This window comes from Xiphophorus hellerii, chromosome 18 (assembly GCF_003331165.1).
Source record: "Xiphophorus hellerii strain 12219 chromosome 18, Xiphophorus_hellerii-4.1, whole genome shotgun sequence".
Classification (NCBI taxonomy): domain Eukaryota; kingdom Metazoa; phylum Chordata; class Actinopteri; order Cyprinodontiformes; family Poeciliidae; genus Xiphophorus; species Xiphophorus hellerii.
The window spans coordinates 24,109,185-24,127,971 of record NC_045689.1 but is presented as its reverse complement, the minus strand read 5'-3'; the positions used below and the strand labels follow the sequence as shown (position 1 = coordinate 24,127,971).

Here is an 18,787-nt window from a genome sequence, read left to right as displayed (position 1 = left end):
TTTAAACTTTCATCTTTGTATAACATAAATATAAAAAAGAAACAAAAGAATTATGAACACTTTTCCCTTTATGGGTTTTGCCCTCCCAACTCTTGAACGTTTCTATCAGGATCAGGTTTATTCTGGCACTTTACTGCCCCATACTTGACATCTTTTTCATAGCTATACTTTAATTTCTTTAATCATTGCATATCACAGTCTTTAAGATGAAATCGTAACTCATTGAAGCAAACTTCCCATGCATGTTTATTTTTGCATTATGATGAAGCCTGCATCATCATCTGTGTGTGTGCTGCATTATTAATGACTTATCCCTCCCTGTCTCCTCCCTGTCTCCTGCTCCTAAAGCTGGAGCCACGTGATTAGGAACAGATACACATAGACTGGCTGTGAATGAAAATTTGACAACAGGCGTTCACGCTCCTCTCCCTTTCCTGTAGCGTACGTTCCTACGGCTGCAGTCACGCCGACGCAAAATTAGATGACGAGTGGAGGCGGCAGAGGGGAGGATGTCGGAGTGGAGTGAGGCAGGGCGGGGTTGCTGAGTAACAGAGGCAGGGGAGGGAAGAGGCTGCTTTCACAGGAGACGGATGAAGAGAGTGAATCCACACAACGTGAGTGCCGGCAGTGGATGAGGGAGGGGGGCTTCCAGACTGGATGGGCCCAGCAATGCCTTGATGGAGTATGGGCCAGGTTTTAGGATTCTCCCACTGCCGTAAGTCTTGTTTGTGTTTGTTTCTTGTGTGTGCTTGCACAGCGGCGATCTCGTAGATGTGCACAACCCACCTCAGCATCTTTTTCTCACATCATCGTATGTGTTAGCTCATCCCGTCGCCCTCTCTCCTGCTTTTACCTTGAATAAACAATAAATGGATCGCTGCAGTGCAGAGGCACGCTCTTATTGTTTTCATGTCTCAGTTTGCAGGTTGTGTGCAGAAAGCCTTTGCATGGAGTCATGTTCAGATCATAAATTATTCCTTCCTGAATGCTTCTGTTGTGCTTTGAATTTTTGTCCCCCCCCCCCAATCTAATCTAAAGCTATGTTACAGTAGCTGAGTATTTTCCTATGCTCACACTACTGCTGCACAGAATATGCTGCATTCAGTGCAATGGCTGCCTGCTTGATTTATACACTGGTGTCATGCTGGCAATCTAATGCAGTGAAAGCCTTTTACTTCTGCCAGAACCACTCAATATTCAATGACCTACAGTATGCATTTAGGAGTGATGAACACACTGTGTTCCCTTAGTCTGATATTTTCTATCAGCATTAATATTTGTTAGCCTTAGCAGCATCTTTTCACATGAAATGCAGGCAAGGAAAGAATTATAGTGCATTTACAGTTAGTTCTTGTGTGGTACTGCAGTTTTTATGGGGTTTGTGTGTTTCTGCTCATCTGCAGTACATCTGTGCTGAGCTATATAATGGAACAGTTTATCTCAGTTTATCTTGAGATATTTTTTTATATATCAAGTCAAGTTTATTTGTGTAGCACATTTCAGTGACAAGGCAGTTCAAACTGCTTCACACCAGAAAAAAAAAACATACTACAGCAACCAATAACGGAACAACAATTGGTTACATTACAGTTTGTTAATGCTAAATGCTAAAATAAAAATCATCAAGCAAATATATATAAAATGTTGTGATTACAGTGGTAGCGTTATTATGAATCAAAGGCAACTCTATTTTAGGATTTAAAGGCACTCAGTGTTTCGGATGTTTTGTAGCTTGCTGAAAGTTTGTTCCAGGTGAAACTGAATGCTGCTTCTCCATGTTTGGTTCTGGTTCTGGTGATGCAGAGCAGAACCAGAACCAGAAGACCTGAGTGGTCTGGAAGCTTGATACAACAACAGCAGATCTTTAATGTATTTTGGTGCTAAGCTGTTCAGTGATTTATAAACTAGCAACAGTATTTTAAAGCCTATTCTCTGAGCAACAGGGAGTCAGTGTAGACTTTAGAACTGGGATGATGTTGGTATCGTCCTAGTTTTAGTGAGAACAGGATTTTGCTAGAAATGTTCTTTAAGTGAGAGAAGGCTGACTTTGTAACTGTTTTTATATGTCTCTGGTTGTTCAGGTCTGAGTCCACCACTACTCCCAGATTTTGGATCTGCTGTCGAGTTTCTAGCTGTAATAATTGAAGCTGCTTGTTGATGTAACATGTAACTGCTTTCTTCCAGAGGAATATGGCTCTGTGGCGTCCACCCCAGACTCAACACCTCCATGCACCGATGGTAAAAAGCTCTCACCTCTCCTCTGTATTTCATTTAGTTTTTATTTACATGTCACAATAACAATGTCGCAATTACCAATTACTTTGATAGCAACATCAAAACAAGTTTCATCTGAAAACCTCATCTATTTCTACCTTTCTTCTGTCAGAAAAAAAACAGAAATGGCTCTTGCTGATCAAATAAACTACTTGGTGTTAGGACTAGTGGAAGACATTTTCATCATTGTCTTTGTAAATGAGTGACTGCCTGTCTTGATTTGTATCCAGGCGGCAACGAGGAGTCAGAGATGTGCGATCTGCAAACAGCCAGAGAGTGGTCCGACGATGACGATGAAGAAGTGGAGACAGGAGATCCGGACGACGACGAAGGACAAGGTTCCTCCCCGTCCATCTGGGGGACTCCTCGCCAGCACTCCTTCGAGCTGACCTTCTCTTACATCGCCATCGCAGAGGCCGAAGCGGTTGGGAGCTCACGCCACCATCGTGAGCGACGCAGGGGCGTCCCCCGGCTGGGACGCGCTCCTTTGATTCGAACTGACACGCTGGAAATGCTGTTAGACTCCCCTGATGTGGACTGGGAGCCACAGGGGTTTCTCAATCAAGATGAAGAAGAGACAACATCAGAGGCTAGAGCGCGGGAGTCAGAGGAACCAAGGACAGCAAGCCCTGTGGGAAGAAGGGAAGGGGAACAAAGGGAAACTCTTACAGTGCAGCCCGCTCCTGAAACTCTGGACTCAAAAAGTGAAAGGACAAATGTGGGAGATGGACCAGAAGAGAGCGCAAGTCAGATTGGTCAACGAACTTCTGAGATCCAGCAACACAGTTTCTCACAGATAGCTCGGGGTAAGAAGTAGAAGCCACAAAGACTTGGATGTTTCTTTGATCATCAGATGCATAAATTATTTCCCCAATTCATCTTTCAACCTTTTAAAAATGATTAGATGAAAGATTTTTTTTGTTTTGTTTTTGTTGTAGTTTTGAGAAACTCGTTTTGCTTCACAAATGCTGTATATGTTTACTCCTGGCGCTGTCAGTGTTCAGCTCATCCCTCCTGTCTGCAGCCATTAGTATCAAACGTTCATGAACTCCGAGCTAATTATAAACTCTGACACTCAATGACCTTTTTCTTCAAGGGGTTCTTCATTTCATGTGGCACAGACAAGCAGAGTATGACATCAAGCCAGATGTCAGAAAGCCCTCACATGAATTGAATGCTTGTTATTTTTTTACATACCAACACTCTCACTGGCCACTTTGTTAGGCACACCTTACTCGTACGAGGTTGGACCCCCTGTTTACCTTAAGAACCGTCTTAATGTTTTATGGTATAGATTCAAAAAGGTGTTAGATACCTTAGAGATTTTGGTCCACATTGACATCAACTTCTATCCTGCAAATCTCTTGCTCTGTCTCATCCCAGAGATGCTCTTTTGCATTGAAATTAGTTGACTGAAGAGGCCATTGGTTTTCAGTGACCTTTAAAACATCATGTTTAAAACCATTTAAGACCTGCGCTTTATGCCATGAAGCGTTATCCTATTGGAAATAGCCAGGAGAAGAAGGGTAGACTGTGGTCGTAAATCTTTAAGTATGTTCAGAAACAATATTCAAGCAGGCTGCTGCATTACGATGAAGTTGAATTGCTACAAAGGAGCCAAAAGTATGCATACACCATTACACTTCCACCTCTCCGCTGCTCCATTGATACAAGGCAAGGATCAATGCTTTAGAGTTGCTTACCCCAGATGCGAGAGACCACACCATCTGATTGTTACACATGAAATCAAAACTCCAATTGTTCAAACAGTTGTTGTCCAATTTTGATAAGCTTGTGTGTATTGTAGCCAAAGTTTCATGCCCCCTTCATAGTCATTCAAATCTCCTTTCTTCCTCATTCTGCTGCTCGGTTTGAACACCGAGTCGTTTTCACCATGTCTAGATGTCTCAATACATTGAGCCCCTGTCATGTAATATAAGTGTTTAGAATAATTTGAAGACGTGTACCTAATAAAGTGCCCGGTGAGTACATATGGTAAGGCATTACATCATCAGATTTGTGAGATTTTCTCGTTACTGGAGCTGATGTCACACAACAGAAAAAATGATTCTGCAGAGTTTAGGAGACGCAAAGAAAGAGTTGCATTTTTGTAACGGTGCCTGTAATTTATTTACTTTATCACCATGGTGACATCAGCTTCTGTTTCCCGGCAGCAGAGGATTCACCAACCTCAGAGCCCGAGTCTCCCATCACCTTGGAAACCATTTCAGTCAAGCTGCTCACCTCTGTGCGACCCACAGACCCAGCGCGCTCGTCTGCGGCTTCCGTAGGCCACAACTCTCAGGAACAGCTGCTCAGAGATCACTGGTTTTCAGCACCGGACCTAGCAGAGGATCTGACCGTATGCATCCACATAGCAGGTACAGGATTACATCACTACGTTTTACTAACATTTTTCTTTTTCATATCTGCCTCCACAGATCTTCTGTGTTTTACGTTAGTTTTGCTCAGATTCTTCCTCGCAGCTCATAAGTCAACGCTTTAGTCAAAGATACGCTCAGATTTCCCTCTCAGCATGTACCTTCAGGGGCAGGCGGGCAAGAGACCCTGGCTGTCCACTGTCTCCATAGTAACCAACTCTCTCGAGGTTTCAGGAATGATGAGCTAATTGCAGAGGAAACATTCCAGGCTTTGGCTGGCTTTTTCAGGCAGGCACACCAATGAAACCGCTATCGGTGTGTGTCGTCTGTCTCAGAAACTAGGGCGAGTGTGTGTGCAGTTTCTTTGTATGCAGATTCGTTGGCGCAAGTTGGAAGTTCTTGAGTGAGTGAGGCAGAGAAGGGGATCATTAGAGATAAGATTCAGTCATCATGCTTGATGGGTTTTCAAGTGGACTACTGCAATGGTCAGACAAAGGCTCTGTCTCATTTAGGTGAGGGAGGGATTTAAAGCCTCCTGATAATTTTGTGGACAGACAGACAGTGTAGATAGTCTTAAATAAATAGGTCACATGCAGAGTGTCCACATGAGAATTGTCCTTCTTTTTATTCTGTTACTTCAGGTACCAAATATCACATCTGAATATATGTTTGCAACAATTAAAATTTGACACTGCTGAGTGGAAAAAAACAAAATTCTTGAATAATTTTAAAAAATGTTTTGCTAGTTTAAAACTTTATTTTGGTCATAAAGGGTTTTTAATTCTGGTTTGCTAAATATACCATGTATATAAATTTAATTAAGTTAATTTAATTGAGCTTTATTGAGTTGAGTATTAAATAGCATATATGTGAAAATGTAGGTGTTTAGAGCTAATTCCTTATACATCTGCCTTATTTGAATGGGCTTCTGTGTAATTTTGATGCTAATTAGGATGTTATAAATTGTTAATTAAAAGCTCATGCTATCAATATACATGTAATATGCATTCCTAATTACTTCTTCGGAGTCCCTATTCTGAGCAATTAAACAAAGTTCAAGTGAAATTTTCTTATTTAACATTTTTTACAGAAAAAAGTCCCAAAGCAATGTACATGAAATGATTCATTCTAAAATTGAGAATAAAAGTAATAAAATAAAATAACTCAAAATAAAAAAAAACAGCTTGTTAGAAATGTAAGTAAAAAAAAATCAAGCATCACTGCTATTTGCAGCAATCCAGATTCAAAACTGTCTGATTATGAGACTTTCAAGAACATATTTTGGAAGATTTCTTTAAAAAAAAAATAACAACATGCAAATATGGTGGAAGTCTTTTCAGCTTCTCTTGGATGGGAAGAGAAGCAAACTTTGGCTTTAAAAAAATAACAGAATTAACTCTTCTCTGGTAAATGACAGCTAAATGGCAATTATTATTTCTTCTCATTGGACTTTGCTTTAAAAGCTGATCAATTTCAAAACAGTGACAAAAAAACAACTCTATGTTCTCTGGCAGGGAGGCTTGAATAGTGGAGGGTGATTCTGTGGAGCAGCAGATTATTTTGGGCTGTTAGGCCTTTGCAGGGGTGAGTGAGCATTGGACGGCCAAAAACAGCTCAGGGAGGAGAAGGGAGTTCGTTCAGTGGGGGAGACAGAAAGAGGCAGGGGGAGTTAGGAGAGGGAGAGACTGGAACAGCGACCAAACATGGCCAGTAAAGGTGAGACATTTTAAAGAAATTCTAATTTTTTACACCTGTATAGTTAAAGTGCAGGGTTTGAAGTGTTAAGCCAAAATCAGGAGAACAAAATATATTTGATTTAAGTTCATATAAAACAAAAGAAAAGGTAGTTGAAAGAAGCAGAGATCTCTCCTCTCCTTTAGATCAGTTTACGGGCCAGTTCCTTTGAAACCGAATAAGACAAGCTACAGGTGTGTTTGACTTTAGGCTTATGAGCTGCTCAGGATAACTAGCTGGAATCTGTATCAGTGGTTTCAATTCAAAATAAGTGTTTGCCATTCAAATGAGTTAAAACGGTGCTGTTATGGTGTTAGACAGCTGTTTCCTGGCTGGCTTGATTTTACTGCTTTAGGCTGAACAGCTGGGACACTTTCAGTGGACCAGTGAACAGGCAGACATGACCTGAGTGAGAATAAGAAAATGAATGGATGGTTGCTTTGAATAGACATTGCCTTGAAGTTTATTTTATTTTCACTCAAAGTTAAAAATAAACCCATTCTTTGTTCACATTGTTATACTGATTATTCCTTTATTGATTGTTGGTTACAATTATTTTCTTTATATTTGCTTCCTTCAGGCAAGCAGATGCAATTGTATATTTACAGTCATATTAAATAAATTCAAATATATGTTCCACTGAGGCCTGTATGATCAGATTAAACATTGATTTTAAAATAATAACCTTTAAATAGATTTTAAACATAAGTTTCATTAAGCTCACATTTCTGTGTAAAATGTTATTTTTAATTGGTCTGATGTGATATACTAAATCACATTCGTCATGTTTTCAAATAACCTACATGTCCCTGCTAATCTACTCTCACACTTGTTTTAAAGGGCCTACTGCCATAAAATAGCATCTTCCCCTATTACAGATCTCTTCTGAGTTTTGTTACGCTTTAGGCCAAACCAAAATTTTCTCTCTTTTTGGGAGTCGTTCAGAGGTGGACTTACCTGCTGGTGTCGCAGATTATTGTCCAAGTGAACCTGAGTTCTTAGGTCACAAATTGATTGCAGGACATTCTTCTACAGGATTCTCTGGTTCCATCCATTACTCAGGATGTTTTTTAGCCAATGAGATACAAACCTTTGAGTTATTTTTGGTCAGTTTTGTTTTTGTTACTGGGACTTTCCCATCCTGCATCTTTCTTAGGATCATAAATGTTACAGAAGCAAGCAAAGCCTACGGTTCCTTAAATATTGTTCTGGGATTTTTGGGATGAGCTGGTAACATGCTTTTTAATTTTTTGTAGGCTGGCTACCGTTCCATGTTTTCTACGTTTGTGGGTAATGGTTGCCATTGTGGTTCACTGGAGCCCCAAAACCTTAAAAATGGCTTGATGTCAGTTACTTTGTCACACATTCATAAGACTGGGGTATAATGTAGTGATTTTTATATCTTTTGGCCTACTTCATGGTGTTGGGCAGGTGCTATTTCAGTTGCCAGATTCAGCAGTAAACCACAGTAAAAGTAAAATAAAAAATTGTGGTTGATCGCTGTTATGTCATGCGGATAATTTTTTACATAACATGCGAAAGGTCCAGAAAGAACTTATCCCTTTATTGCATGAAAACATATGTAGAAAAGTTCATTTTGTATTTAGTAAAGTTGTTTCATCTGATGTTAAATATTATCACGTTTGAGTGATAAAAGCAAAAGCATGTAGAAATCTGTGAGGGAGACGCAAACTCAAGCAAAAGTACTTTTGAAAATGGGTGAATATAAGATGAAAACAACCTCTAAAGTTTATAAAAGAGTTTGCACTGAATGTGATGAAGGATTTATAATGTTTCTCTTAATACTACTTCACACCCATGGTTCTCCAGTTTATTCCATCCTCAACTCTCACCTGCAAACAAATCATTTACCCATGTAATTGCTGATATTATTGTCCAGATATTAAAGTATAGCCTGATGCAACTGATTCTGTCAGGATTTGTTATTAACTGTGGTCATATAACCACATTTCCTTAAAGTAGACTAGCAGTAAATTGTAGAAAAATGCCTTAATTTATTGTCTGTCAATGTAGGTACGAAACATCTCCAAAGTGGTTCCTACTTGGTGTATTATAACAATGAACCATACCTGAGCAAGTGGCTCCCCTTCTTATCTGAGAAAGCTGGGCACAAAATGATCAAAAACTGCCAAAGTATGAAGTTATGAAAGCAAAAAGGGACAAGGAGCCAATAACATGTGATGGTTGGTTGACGATGACCCATCGTCAACCAACGACGATGGTCCACGATGTATTTTTTAATTATTGTTCTATTGCACTACTTTGTGATTTTATGGAAAACTTGTTTGCCACAGATATGCTTATTTTTAATTGTGCTGCTTCTTCATTAGTATATGAGATTAGAGATTAAATAGTTCTGCTCGTCGGTGTGTTGAGCATCGCTCAGAATGACAGCTAGCAGGACTATTGCAGGGAAGTTGTGGGAATGAATTGAGGCGTTATAAATAACCCACCCACTGACAATGCTCTCTCTTCAAAGAGGCTTCCATGAGTACTTAGCTTTTCATCCTGTCTGTTTGACAGAGACCCAGAAGTCTGTCTACACAACACACTATCTCATAAAATCCCTGTTATAATTGGTTGTGTGTGTATATGCATATGGAAAAACCCTCAGTATGTAAATTTAAATAGTATGTTTACTAAGTTGCTTAATATTTTTGAGTGCATAATCCCTAAACTGCAAGAAAATATTTTAAATTATTTAGTTCAGAGATTGAACAAAAAATCCCCCCTATGGGACAGGAAAAGCAGCTACAGTTCAATGAAAAACTGCAGGAGGTTTTCAGAAAGCCTGAGGAATCATTGATCAAGGTCACTCTTAATTGTTAAATTAAAATTTGCCTTACTGGAAGCAAATTATAAAGAAATGAGGCCTGGCTCAAGGCTTTTGCACAGAACATGGATATAATTGTCTCTAGCAGTGTGAGCAGTCCTGGGGGTTCAAATCTCAAACAAGACCCAGTTTGTTATATTTAGCCTCCAAGACTAAAACAAGGCAAAATTGCTTTAATATGAAATAAACAGAGACCAAAAAGTTAACGTTAAAACTGTATATATTAGCGATGTCTGATCCAACGGTTCCTGAAAGACAATGAAACCATCAGGGTTCAGATTGTCGGGTGCAGACAGCCTGACATGTGACAACAGGTGGTGGGAATTTAAATTCCCTTCAACTGCTGGCTTTTTTTCCCTCTGAAGGCTAAATTCAGCCAAGGCTTGAGCCTGTAGCTGCTGGCTACTATCTCAAGCTTGATGACAAAAACACCTTTTTTTTTCCCCTTAGTGTTTTTCCCTCCTTATTCTTTCTTCTCAATATTCCTTTTCCTCCTCCTCTGTCTAAGTACACCCATTTTAAGACAGAGAAATGAAACACTACATAATATTTTGTCATAATTTATAGACAACGTTGGATATTAGAGGTTCTTGGCAATTTATCGAGTATCAATCAATCAATCAAATTTTATTTGTATAACACATTTCAGCAGCAAGGCATTTCAAAGTGCTTTACATCATTACAAACACAGAATCACAATGCAATATAGAATCAATCATTAAGTCAAGTTACATCAATAAATTTGTAATTGATTACGTTTCAAATACAATCCTAAACAGGTGAGTTTTTAGTCTAGATTTAAAAGAAGTCAGTGTTTCAGCTGTTTTACAGTTTTCTGGAAGTTTGTTCCAAATTTGTGGTGCATAGAAGCTGAAAGCTGCTTCTCCTTGTTTGGTTCTGGTTCTGGGGATGCAGAGCAGACCAGAACCGGAAGGCCTGAGAGGTCTGGAAGGTTGATACAATAAAAGCAGATCTTTAATGTATTGTGGTGCTAAGCCGTTCAGTGATTTATAAACTAACAACAGTATTTTAAAGTCTATTCTTTGAGCTACAGGGAGCCAGTGTAGGGACTTTAAAACTGGTGTTATGTGCTCTACCTGTATTCCGACCTCATAAATAATTTCAAAATGTAATTACACTAAAATGTTTGATTACATTTAGAGCACAGAACCACTTTTGTCTGTCAACTATCATTTCTCTGACCATTGTTTTCATTTACCTGTCTATCAGTGATGGACCTCATCTACTGGAAGGACATAGAGAGAAGTGGCCTGGTGCTCACAGCCTTGGTGGTGGGCTTACTTTCCCTGTTTCAGCTCAGCATCATCTCTGTGGTCTCCACCGTCTCCCTGGCGGTCATGTGCTTCACCATCTCTGTACGCATTTATTACCAGTTTCTCCACATCCTCAGCTGGGGGGACGGAGAACATCCTTTCAAGTAAGATGATTTCCTTGAAACGTTCGTGCAGTTTTAATACTCAGATTATTTCCCTGAGTCCTCCACTGGATCAAATATTGAGACACACGGGAAATACAGATTCCCTGGAGTTGGACACCTTCATGTTTTAAATGTGCCGCTGTATGTAAAACGATGTGCAGAAACTTATTTTTAGATTAATAAGTTTTTTTTATTGCATCTAAAACAGGTTGGATATTGCATAACGAATATTTACTGTCTATATTACAACTGAGCTTTGTTAATGAATTATTTTTACAATAATATTGAGTTGACTGAGGACTCTTGAGGCCTATACTGCCTCCTTAACAACTAGCTCAACATATCAGTATTTTAATTATATTTGAGTTAATTTATTGGCTTAATGACTGTGTGTTTCTATCAGGTCATACTTGGATCTTGACATCAGTTTAAGTGGAGAGCAGGCTGACATCTACATGAAAAAAGCCATTTCTCTGGCTCTGTCTGCTGTTGATACCCTGAGGAGGCTGTTTTTTGTAGAAAATCTTTTTGAATCCCTCAAGGTAAGCTAAGCATGCTGATTTAATTACATTCACTCTATTTGTCTACGTAGTTTGTTTGTATTGGCCATTGTTTGTGCATGACTGTTTAGTCTTTTAGTACAAGAAACTATTTTAATGAACCCGTGTTGAGTCCTCTAGGACTCATTAACCTAAACATCTGCATGGCTCTGTGTTCTGCCAATTTGCCCTTGTTATCAGTCATATTCCATCATTCCAGCTCCGTGGTTCCCTGGTCACAGCATCGTTACTCATACTCAAACAAACACAGCCGCTGTCAACTTTTATGATATAATCATTTTAGAGAACGATCCGGCACAGTCAAATTAAACAGTATTAGAAGCACATTGTCCGCTACCAATGCTAAGTTATTATTTTTCTGCCAGCGTCATACATTTACTGGGATAGTAAAGTATGGTTTCTTAATCTGACTGCCTCTTATTTACAGCTACTTCAATATGATAAGCTTTGATTATTCTTTTTAGAATAATTTTGAATGACTACAGTTAATTTTGTTAGCCATTAATGTATACTGATTCACGCCTGTTGACTGCATAACAACTAAAAGTGTAAATTATGAACTTGTTTAGGTTCTCATGTTATTCCTAAAGCTTAGTAGTGACTCATGTGTTCCCGTCCCCCTATAATTACTAAATATTTTTAGTATTTAGTTTTTGATTGGTATTGTTTTGCAACAATACCAATCAAATGGATTCAGGTCTCTTGTTTACTGAATCCATTTGTTTCAGCAAGGGAAGCATGTTGGCGTAACTTCCTTCCTAGTTACTACCTCGTATCTCACCACCTATCCCATACCTGTCAGGATGATAGGTAGCTGAGGTAGCTGGTAGCTGAACTTGTAGCCAAACTTGATTGACAACTTCACTTAAGGACCAGCTAACTACCATTAACAACACAACATTGGAGCAGGAATGATGTAGTGTAGTACTCACGTCAGGGCTGAGTTTGTAATGTAACGATTTAATAAGACAGGAGAAGTGTTGTCTGAGAGGGACAAGTTGGAAACCTCACTAACCGGCACCCGAAAGTGCTGTAGCCAGGTCCAACTACGCGTGGCCATCGTTGTAGATAACCATTTTTGACAAAACGATGCACAACGTCACCATTCTTATTTTTGCTGACTACTTTAGAACGCAAATACTTTATTCTATTGCAGCGAGCTGTGCAGTGACTGTAAAACTAAAATCTGATAACATTCTCCATGTAACCTGTTCATGTTTTACACGTACAAAGACACCGCCATTTCACAAAAAGCACGGCATTAAAATGTGTGTTTTTTTGTGTGAGAATAGTGTTTTTTATTCACACGTATAGCTTAAAAAAAATTTATATTGTAGAAAAATGTTTAAAAAATGTTTTTTTGCCACATTTTAATAAACAAAATACCTTTAATATATAGATTTATTTAACAAAGGATGAAGTATTTCAAGCTTTTATTTAATGTAATCTTGATAACTACTTTTTTTAATTTCTGGAAAAAAACAAACAGTTTTTAGCTGTACTTGCATGTTGAGATGTTTTATTGCCCATACATTTTCAGGCATTTTAAGAGTTCTGGCTCTAAAATATGACAAAAATGGTCCCTTTTACATTCACCTTTATTGTGGTAGAAAGTGAACACCTCATTTTCTAATTTTAGTCATTAATTTTGGACAGAATGGAAATATTTATAGCAAATGACAATCCATGAGAGTTGGTTGAGTCCAGAACCTCCTGGCCAACTGTGACCCTGCTGGTATGCTAAATGACACACACCAGTCAGCACACAGAGACCCCTGGGATAAGATGGAGCCATTTTCCATGTGAGACGGGGGTGTCCCATATCCGATGAACCGGATCCTGTAACCAAGACTGAGAAACCGACAGCCATTAGATACTGTGAACGTAGCATTATGGAAGATACTGAAACAGGCTAGCCTGGAGAAAGTTGGATGACGTTCTAAAACTAGAAGTCCGTTTAAAAGAATGTTAGCTAAACCTATTTGCATGTCTTTGATGGAAGTAGAATAAAATATCTTTATTTATTTTTTTCAATTCTGTTTTATCTTTCTTAAATCTCTAGTTCCTGTTTCTGATGTACCTTGTCACATATCTGGGAGGCCTTTGCAATGGCCTTACCATCCTCATCATCAGTAAGAAACTGAAATCCTCACTAGAGACATAAAATGTCTCAGTAAACCCTGTGGCTCACACATGAACCGTTTCTTCCTTTCCTCTCAGGTGTGATTGCTCTCTTTTCTTTGCCCCTTTTCTATGAAAAACGGCAGGTAATGCATTTTTCATACAACAACACAAATATCAGTTTCAACACAACAGATTCATATTTTTTTTGTGCAAACTGTGATGTTATAGGAGCAAGTGGATGGCTTTATTGGAAGAATTCAGGCCCAAATTGACAGCGTGAAGGACTTGTGAGTATGGCACCATCTTTTGACACTTAATTGCTTCTAGCACAGCCACACAACTGTTTTCTTATGACAGTAGTTCACAGTAAAGCTTAAATGCACACTTGTTTTTCAAATTGGGGAGAGAGGGCAGGATTTTCCACAAAAGTACTTGAGATGTTTTGCTTAATTTTATTGAATGTTCGTAAATAAACCATTAAATAGACGTGGTGATATTGTTCATATTTACACAATGTTTGTCATCAGTCCATAGAGTACCTTTCCAGAAGTCTGGGTGAATAACAAGGGTTTTTGAGGGAAATGTGAAGACGTCTGCGTGCATCTTGATCGGCTGTGCGTTTCATTTGTGGAAATCATTGGATATCATTTTTAAATAGTCTCTAGCTCTAAGCCATGTTTTCTCTGTACCTGTATAATTGCTCTGATCATGTTCACTGGAGTCCCAAACAGCTAGAAACGGCTTTGTAACAATTTCAAAATTGATAGAAATGAATTACGTTATTTCTAATCTTCTTGAATGTCTCCAGATCAGAGGAATGTGTTTCTTTTTTTTTTTTTACGTCCTTCACCCTACTTCATGTTGTCAGACAGGTTCTAGTCAAGTAGTTTCTTGATTCTGGTATTATCCAGACATGCTAGTAAATAACTGAGGTTTTTTTCTCCCCCAAATAGAATTAGGTTAATCACAGCAAATTAATGATTTAACAAATGAAGGATAACTTTTTCCACCTAATATTCTTGTTTTAAAGCTGTGATTTGTCTTTGCATAGGTTATCTTTATCAGATATCACATTTACTTTGACGCTCTTGAAAAGATAAATGTGACCAGAACAAAGCTCTGCAGGGGAACCATTTTTATGTCAGTCTCTAGAGCTAAAGTTGCAGTATTGTGTTTTTTAAGCAGGCTGTAATTGCAGGAGCACTAACCCCTCCTCTCTCTCTCAGTCTGCGAAGACTTGCCCAAGGCGGCGGCCCTCCTCCTGATACAACTCCTGGTGGTGCCAAGCCTAAATCCCAGTAAAATCTCATGGATAACAACTGTAGGAGACGCTACCAGAGTTGCAGATTGCCACTCAATGTCTTACTCAGCAGTCTGTCCCTTAGACCTCCAGCAGATGGCGCTGCAGAAACTGGGAACCTGAAGAACAGAGCAATGACATTCTGTGTGCTTAGACTGTGTCTCATTTCTAGAGGTTAGAGGATGGCTCTCAGATGCTCTTAAGGTGAAGTAAGAGTTAATGGATTCTGGGTGAAAACAATCTGGTAACATCATTTTTGGAAACATAATTTTAGCGTTATAAAGGAGATTCGATGAGCATCTTAGTTAGAGCTGTTGTACTAATGTGCTAAAGAACGTGAGTGGGAATTTCTCACCCCGACTCGGTCAGTCGGGGTGACCGACTGATAGGTGATTTAACGTATATGAGAGGACAAAAACAGGGATCATCATGGCAGCATAAAATTACCACATCTACTTCTTCTTCTTTCAGATACATTTTCATTCTCACGACTGTTAATCTGCATGAATGCCAGCGTATTGTTTTGAATGTGTGCGTCTGCTCTGACAAATTTTACTGAATATGAATCTGTTGGCCCCAATTAAAACAAATTTCTTCTTTATTTTCTAAAATGTTCTTTTTGTTGTCACCCCAGCTGTCATTCACTTTCCTTTACACTTCTTCTGTGACTTTGGTTTTTGCTTCGCCCTTTATAGGTGCAGCGAGAAAGCAGGAGGATAGATGAGATTTGCAATAATTTTGCTTAATGCGATGCACCTGAAGTGGAAGCAAAATCATGTGCTCATAAGTTCTGAAGTGCTGTTTTAGTTGCTGTGTGTTTAGTGAAAGGTTTAAGATTTTAAACAGTCCTAGTGCTCTTATTGTGCTCTTCTCCAGCTGTTGATGAACTCTGAAAAACCGAGCAAGCGACATACAGCAGGTGCCTTTCTGACTGCAGGTGCATGATATCATCACAGTACTTACAGCGACCATGTCTCTGACCATCACCTCACACAGAATGCTGTTTTGTGCGATTACCTTATTATACATACCCGTGTACGCGGGATCCTAAACGGAATTGTAACAAAATCAGTTTCAGGAATCTCAAAAGTATTCAGGATGTTCAGCTATATAAATCCAAACTTTCTTCCAGCTAATGCTTCAAAGCGCAACATTATTCCTATGCCTTACTGTTACCCAGCTCTTGCATCCTAAAGAGAAGCAAAGACGTGTTAGGAGATGTAAACTCCAGTATGATGGCCTGTAAGCCTCAGACATGCTGATTCCTATAAATGACCCTTAGTAGTTGAAAACATATCTCTTCCTTTGTGTTTTTGGCTTAGAGTTAGGATTATTACAGCATTATTCCAAAATGTGCTCAATGTGTTACTCAGCAATGGCGTCTAGATGTATGGTGCCTTGCAAAATCATATATATCCACTGGACCTATTCACATTTTTGCCATGCTGCAATCAGAAACTTCAATGTTTGATTGGGATTTTATGAAATAGACCAACTCAAGCTCAGTTTGATTGGATAGAGTAGCTGTGAACATCGGTTTGCTACAGATTCTCCACTGGATTTAGGTTTGAACGTTTTCTGAGCCATCCTAACGCATGGCTATTTTTTGATCTGAAACATTTTATTGTGGCTCTGGCTGTATGTTTGGAGTCAGAAGGTGAACATTTTCCCCAGCAGCACAGTGTTTTGCAGTCTAACATGACATTTACTGAGATTCTTCTGTATTTATCACTGTTATCAAGTCTCAGCAGCTTCCGTCTTAAGGGTGAAGGTAGCAAGGATAACTTTTCCATTAACAGATTTTCCCACCAGAGCTGAGGTCCAAAGTTATCACGGCTGCTTCTGATTAATTTTCTCCTTGTCTGACCTGTCAGTGAAAGTGAACCTCCATGTTTTGGTGGCTTTGCAGTCATGCCATTCTCTTTACATTTTTCAGTCATTGAGCTAAATAGTGCATAAAAGAGAAAAGTGCAAAGCTTATTTTGTAAGCTAAACCTGATTAAAGCTCCTCCTCACCTTTGTCCCTGACCTGCCTTCTGTGCTCCTTGGTCTTTATGATGCTGTTTGTTTTCTTTCACAAATTATAGACTGCTTTGCATTGGTCTGTCACATAAAATCTCAACAAATTACATAAAAAAGTGTAGTTATAATATGATCAAATTCAGCCTATACCATATTGCCCCACTATATGCCTCTTTTGCTAGCTTTTTAGATATTAGCATTAAACATGAAGAATAATTAAGAATTGGTTTTCCACTTAGCCTCAGCATCTTTCCTAACATTTTTCTCTGGACGAATTAATATCAGCTCCTGCGCATAAAATTAGTACAAGCCAAGTTTACTGACAATGACTTTCCTGCGATTATGCCTATAAACATGTTTGTGTTTCTGGAATTAAAATGAGCGTTTCTCCCAAAACAACTCTAATACATCCTGGTTCAGTCACTTGATCTATTCCTACAATTAAAACATTAAAATATTGTCTTCATCTTGTGCTCTGTTATTTACGTTTCCCCCAGCGTCTCAACCCCTCTGGATACAGGGTTATAAATCCAAACCTGACGAGACATTTAGTCCTTTTAAAACCAATGACGGTATGCATTGTAGTTGTACACCAATTATTTTGTATTCTGGATCACCAGACTTTTATCCTTTGAAGAATAAACACGTAAAACTCTCTCTTTGTCTGACTTTTTCAGATGTTACATAAGGGGAAATCCTCAGAAACTGTTAGATGTGTCACATAATTGAACAAACCTGCACTTCAATCAGACCCGTTTTAGCCTAAATACAACAATCTCTCATCACAGTGACAGTTTAAGGTAGATTAAATTTGCTGGTGTAGCACTTTTCTTGGACCTCCCAGCTTTTTTTATGTGCAGATACAGAATTCCTGAGGACAAAGGACCAGTGGCAAAGACCACCCAGAACAGAACCACATATCTGATGTTTGCTGTGTATGCTGCATTTTGTACATTTTAGAAAAATCCCATAAATACAGATATTTTGATATGCAAGCATCATCTAAACACTGAGCCCTATAATATATGCTCATCCTTACATCCCCCTCCTCTTTATATGTGGGTGCAAAATAAACCCAATCAACCTTGTTCGTCTCCAGTTCTAGTTGAACTTCTCGGATTACAAATTGAGACCGATCGATTTTAAAACCGGCTTTATTTTCGTGACGTCCCAATTATGTTACAAATGATTTTACTTAAACAAGTTCACACAACACTCCTCGGTCTCTATAGTCTCACAAGCATTTTGGAGTGATGAATGGGAGGATGCAATGTTTGATTCAGAGCCCTATAACTTTTAATCTGAATGGGAAACTAAAGGATTAGCAGAGGTCTTGATGGTCATTTGACACCACACTGCAGTTTTGTGGCGAATAATCTGACAGAAGAACTGTAAGCTTTTAAAACAAAAACTGAACAAACGTTTACGTTTGTACTCATTATGAATAAAGACTTAACCATAAGTAGGTTAATCAGTGGCCCGAAAATATTAAATGTGAATTTGAAAACTTCTAAAAGGGCAATGTACACGTTGTACCCACTAGGTGGCAGCAAAGGTCCAAACGTTTCTAAACTCAACCTCTGTCTGTTGAGATCTGAGGAGGTGAAACATGATCACCTGAGCTACATGACAGCGTTTGAAACGACCCAATCAGAGGGCCAGTCCGTTTAGATCCGTCTATCAGTCGATAGGCAGTTCTTTTTTATACAGTCTCAGATGCTTTTAAATAGGCCAGGGAGTCTGAGTCAGGATGAGGTTTCAGTTCATATGACATGTTGAAAATTAACATCCAGGTGGTTTGTAGCATGTCGCTGAAGACGAGTCTGGACATGCCCGCTCCAGATAAAACAGTGACCTCACATCAGTTGTGTTGCTAGCTTGTATTTTAACTACTTGAGACAAACTACAAAGGTAAGTTAGGAAAAGATTTAAAGTGAAAGAAAAAAGGTAAGGTAGGTAGCAGAGCCTGCCTGTGGTATAAGCAAACTAAACTACTACTTAGAGCCACCAAGATGACAGGGGGGCTCAAAGCCTACTACATTTTTAAACAGTAATAAGATATAATCATAACACTCTGTGGGCATAAAATAGTTTCCGGAA

General features: G+C 38.9%; 1 protein-coding gene across 3 annotated transcripts in view; it reads left to right on the top strand.

Annotated features, from left to right (window-relative positions):
• The window catches only part of rtn2a (reticulon 2a), a 28,168-nt gene extending 10,824 nt beyond the window's left edge, over positions 1-17,344 (top strand). The window contains exons 1-10 of one of the 3 annotated variants that reach the window (XM_032545545.1): positions 541-715; positions 2,185-2,238; positions 2,505-3,080; positions 4,449-4,655; positions 10,474-10,681; positions 11,085-11,223; positions 13,304-13,373; positions 13,462-13,508; positions 13,594-13,652; positions 14,592-17,344. In XM_032545545.1, the coding sequence (XP_032401436.1) occupies positions 685-715; positions 2,185-2,238; positions 2,505-3,080; positions 4,449-4,655; positions 10,474-10,681; positions 11,085-11,223; positions 13,304-13,373; positions 13,462-13,508; positions 13,594-13,652; positions 14,592-14,667 (1,467 nt within the window). In that variant the 5' untranslated portion in view covers positions 541-684 and the 3' untranslated portion in view covers positions 14,668-17,344. Of the gene's footprint in view, positions 1-540; positions 716-2,184; positions 2,239-2,504; positions 3,081-4,448; positions 4,656-6,318; positions 6,372-10,473; positions 10,682-11,084; positions 11,224-13,303; positions 13,374-13,461; positions 13,509-13,593; positions 13,653-14,591 lie in introns of those variants that run through there. The other 2 variants (XM_032545546.1, XM_032545547.1) reach the window with 2 other exon arrangements.
• Positions 17,345-18,787: the final 1,443 nt, after the last annotated feature.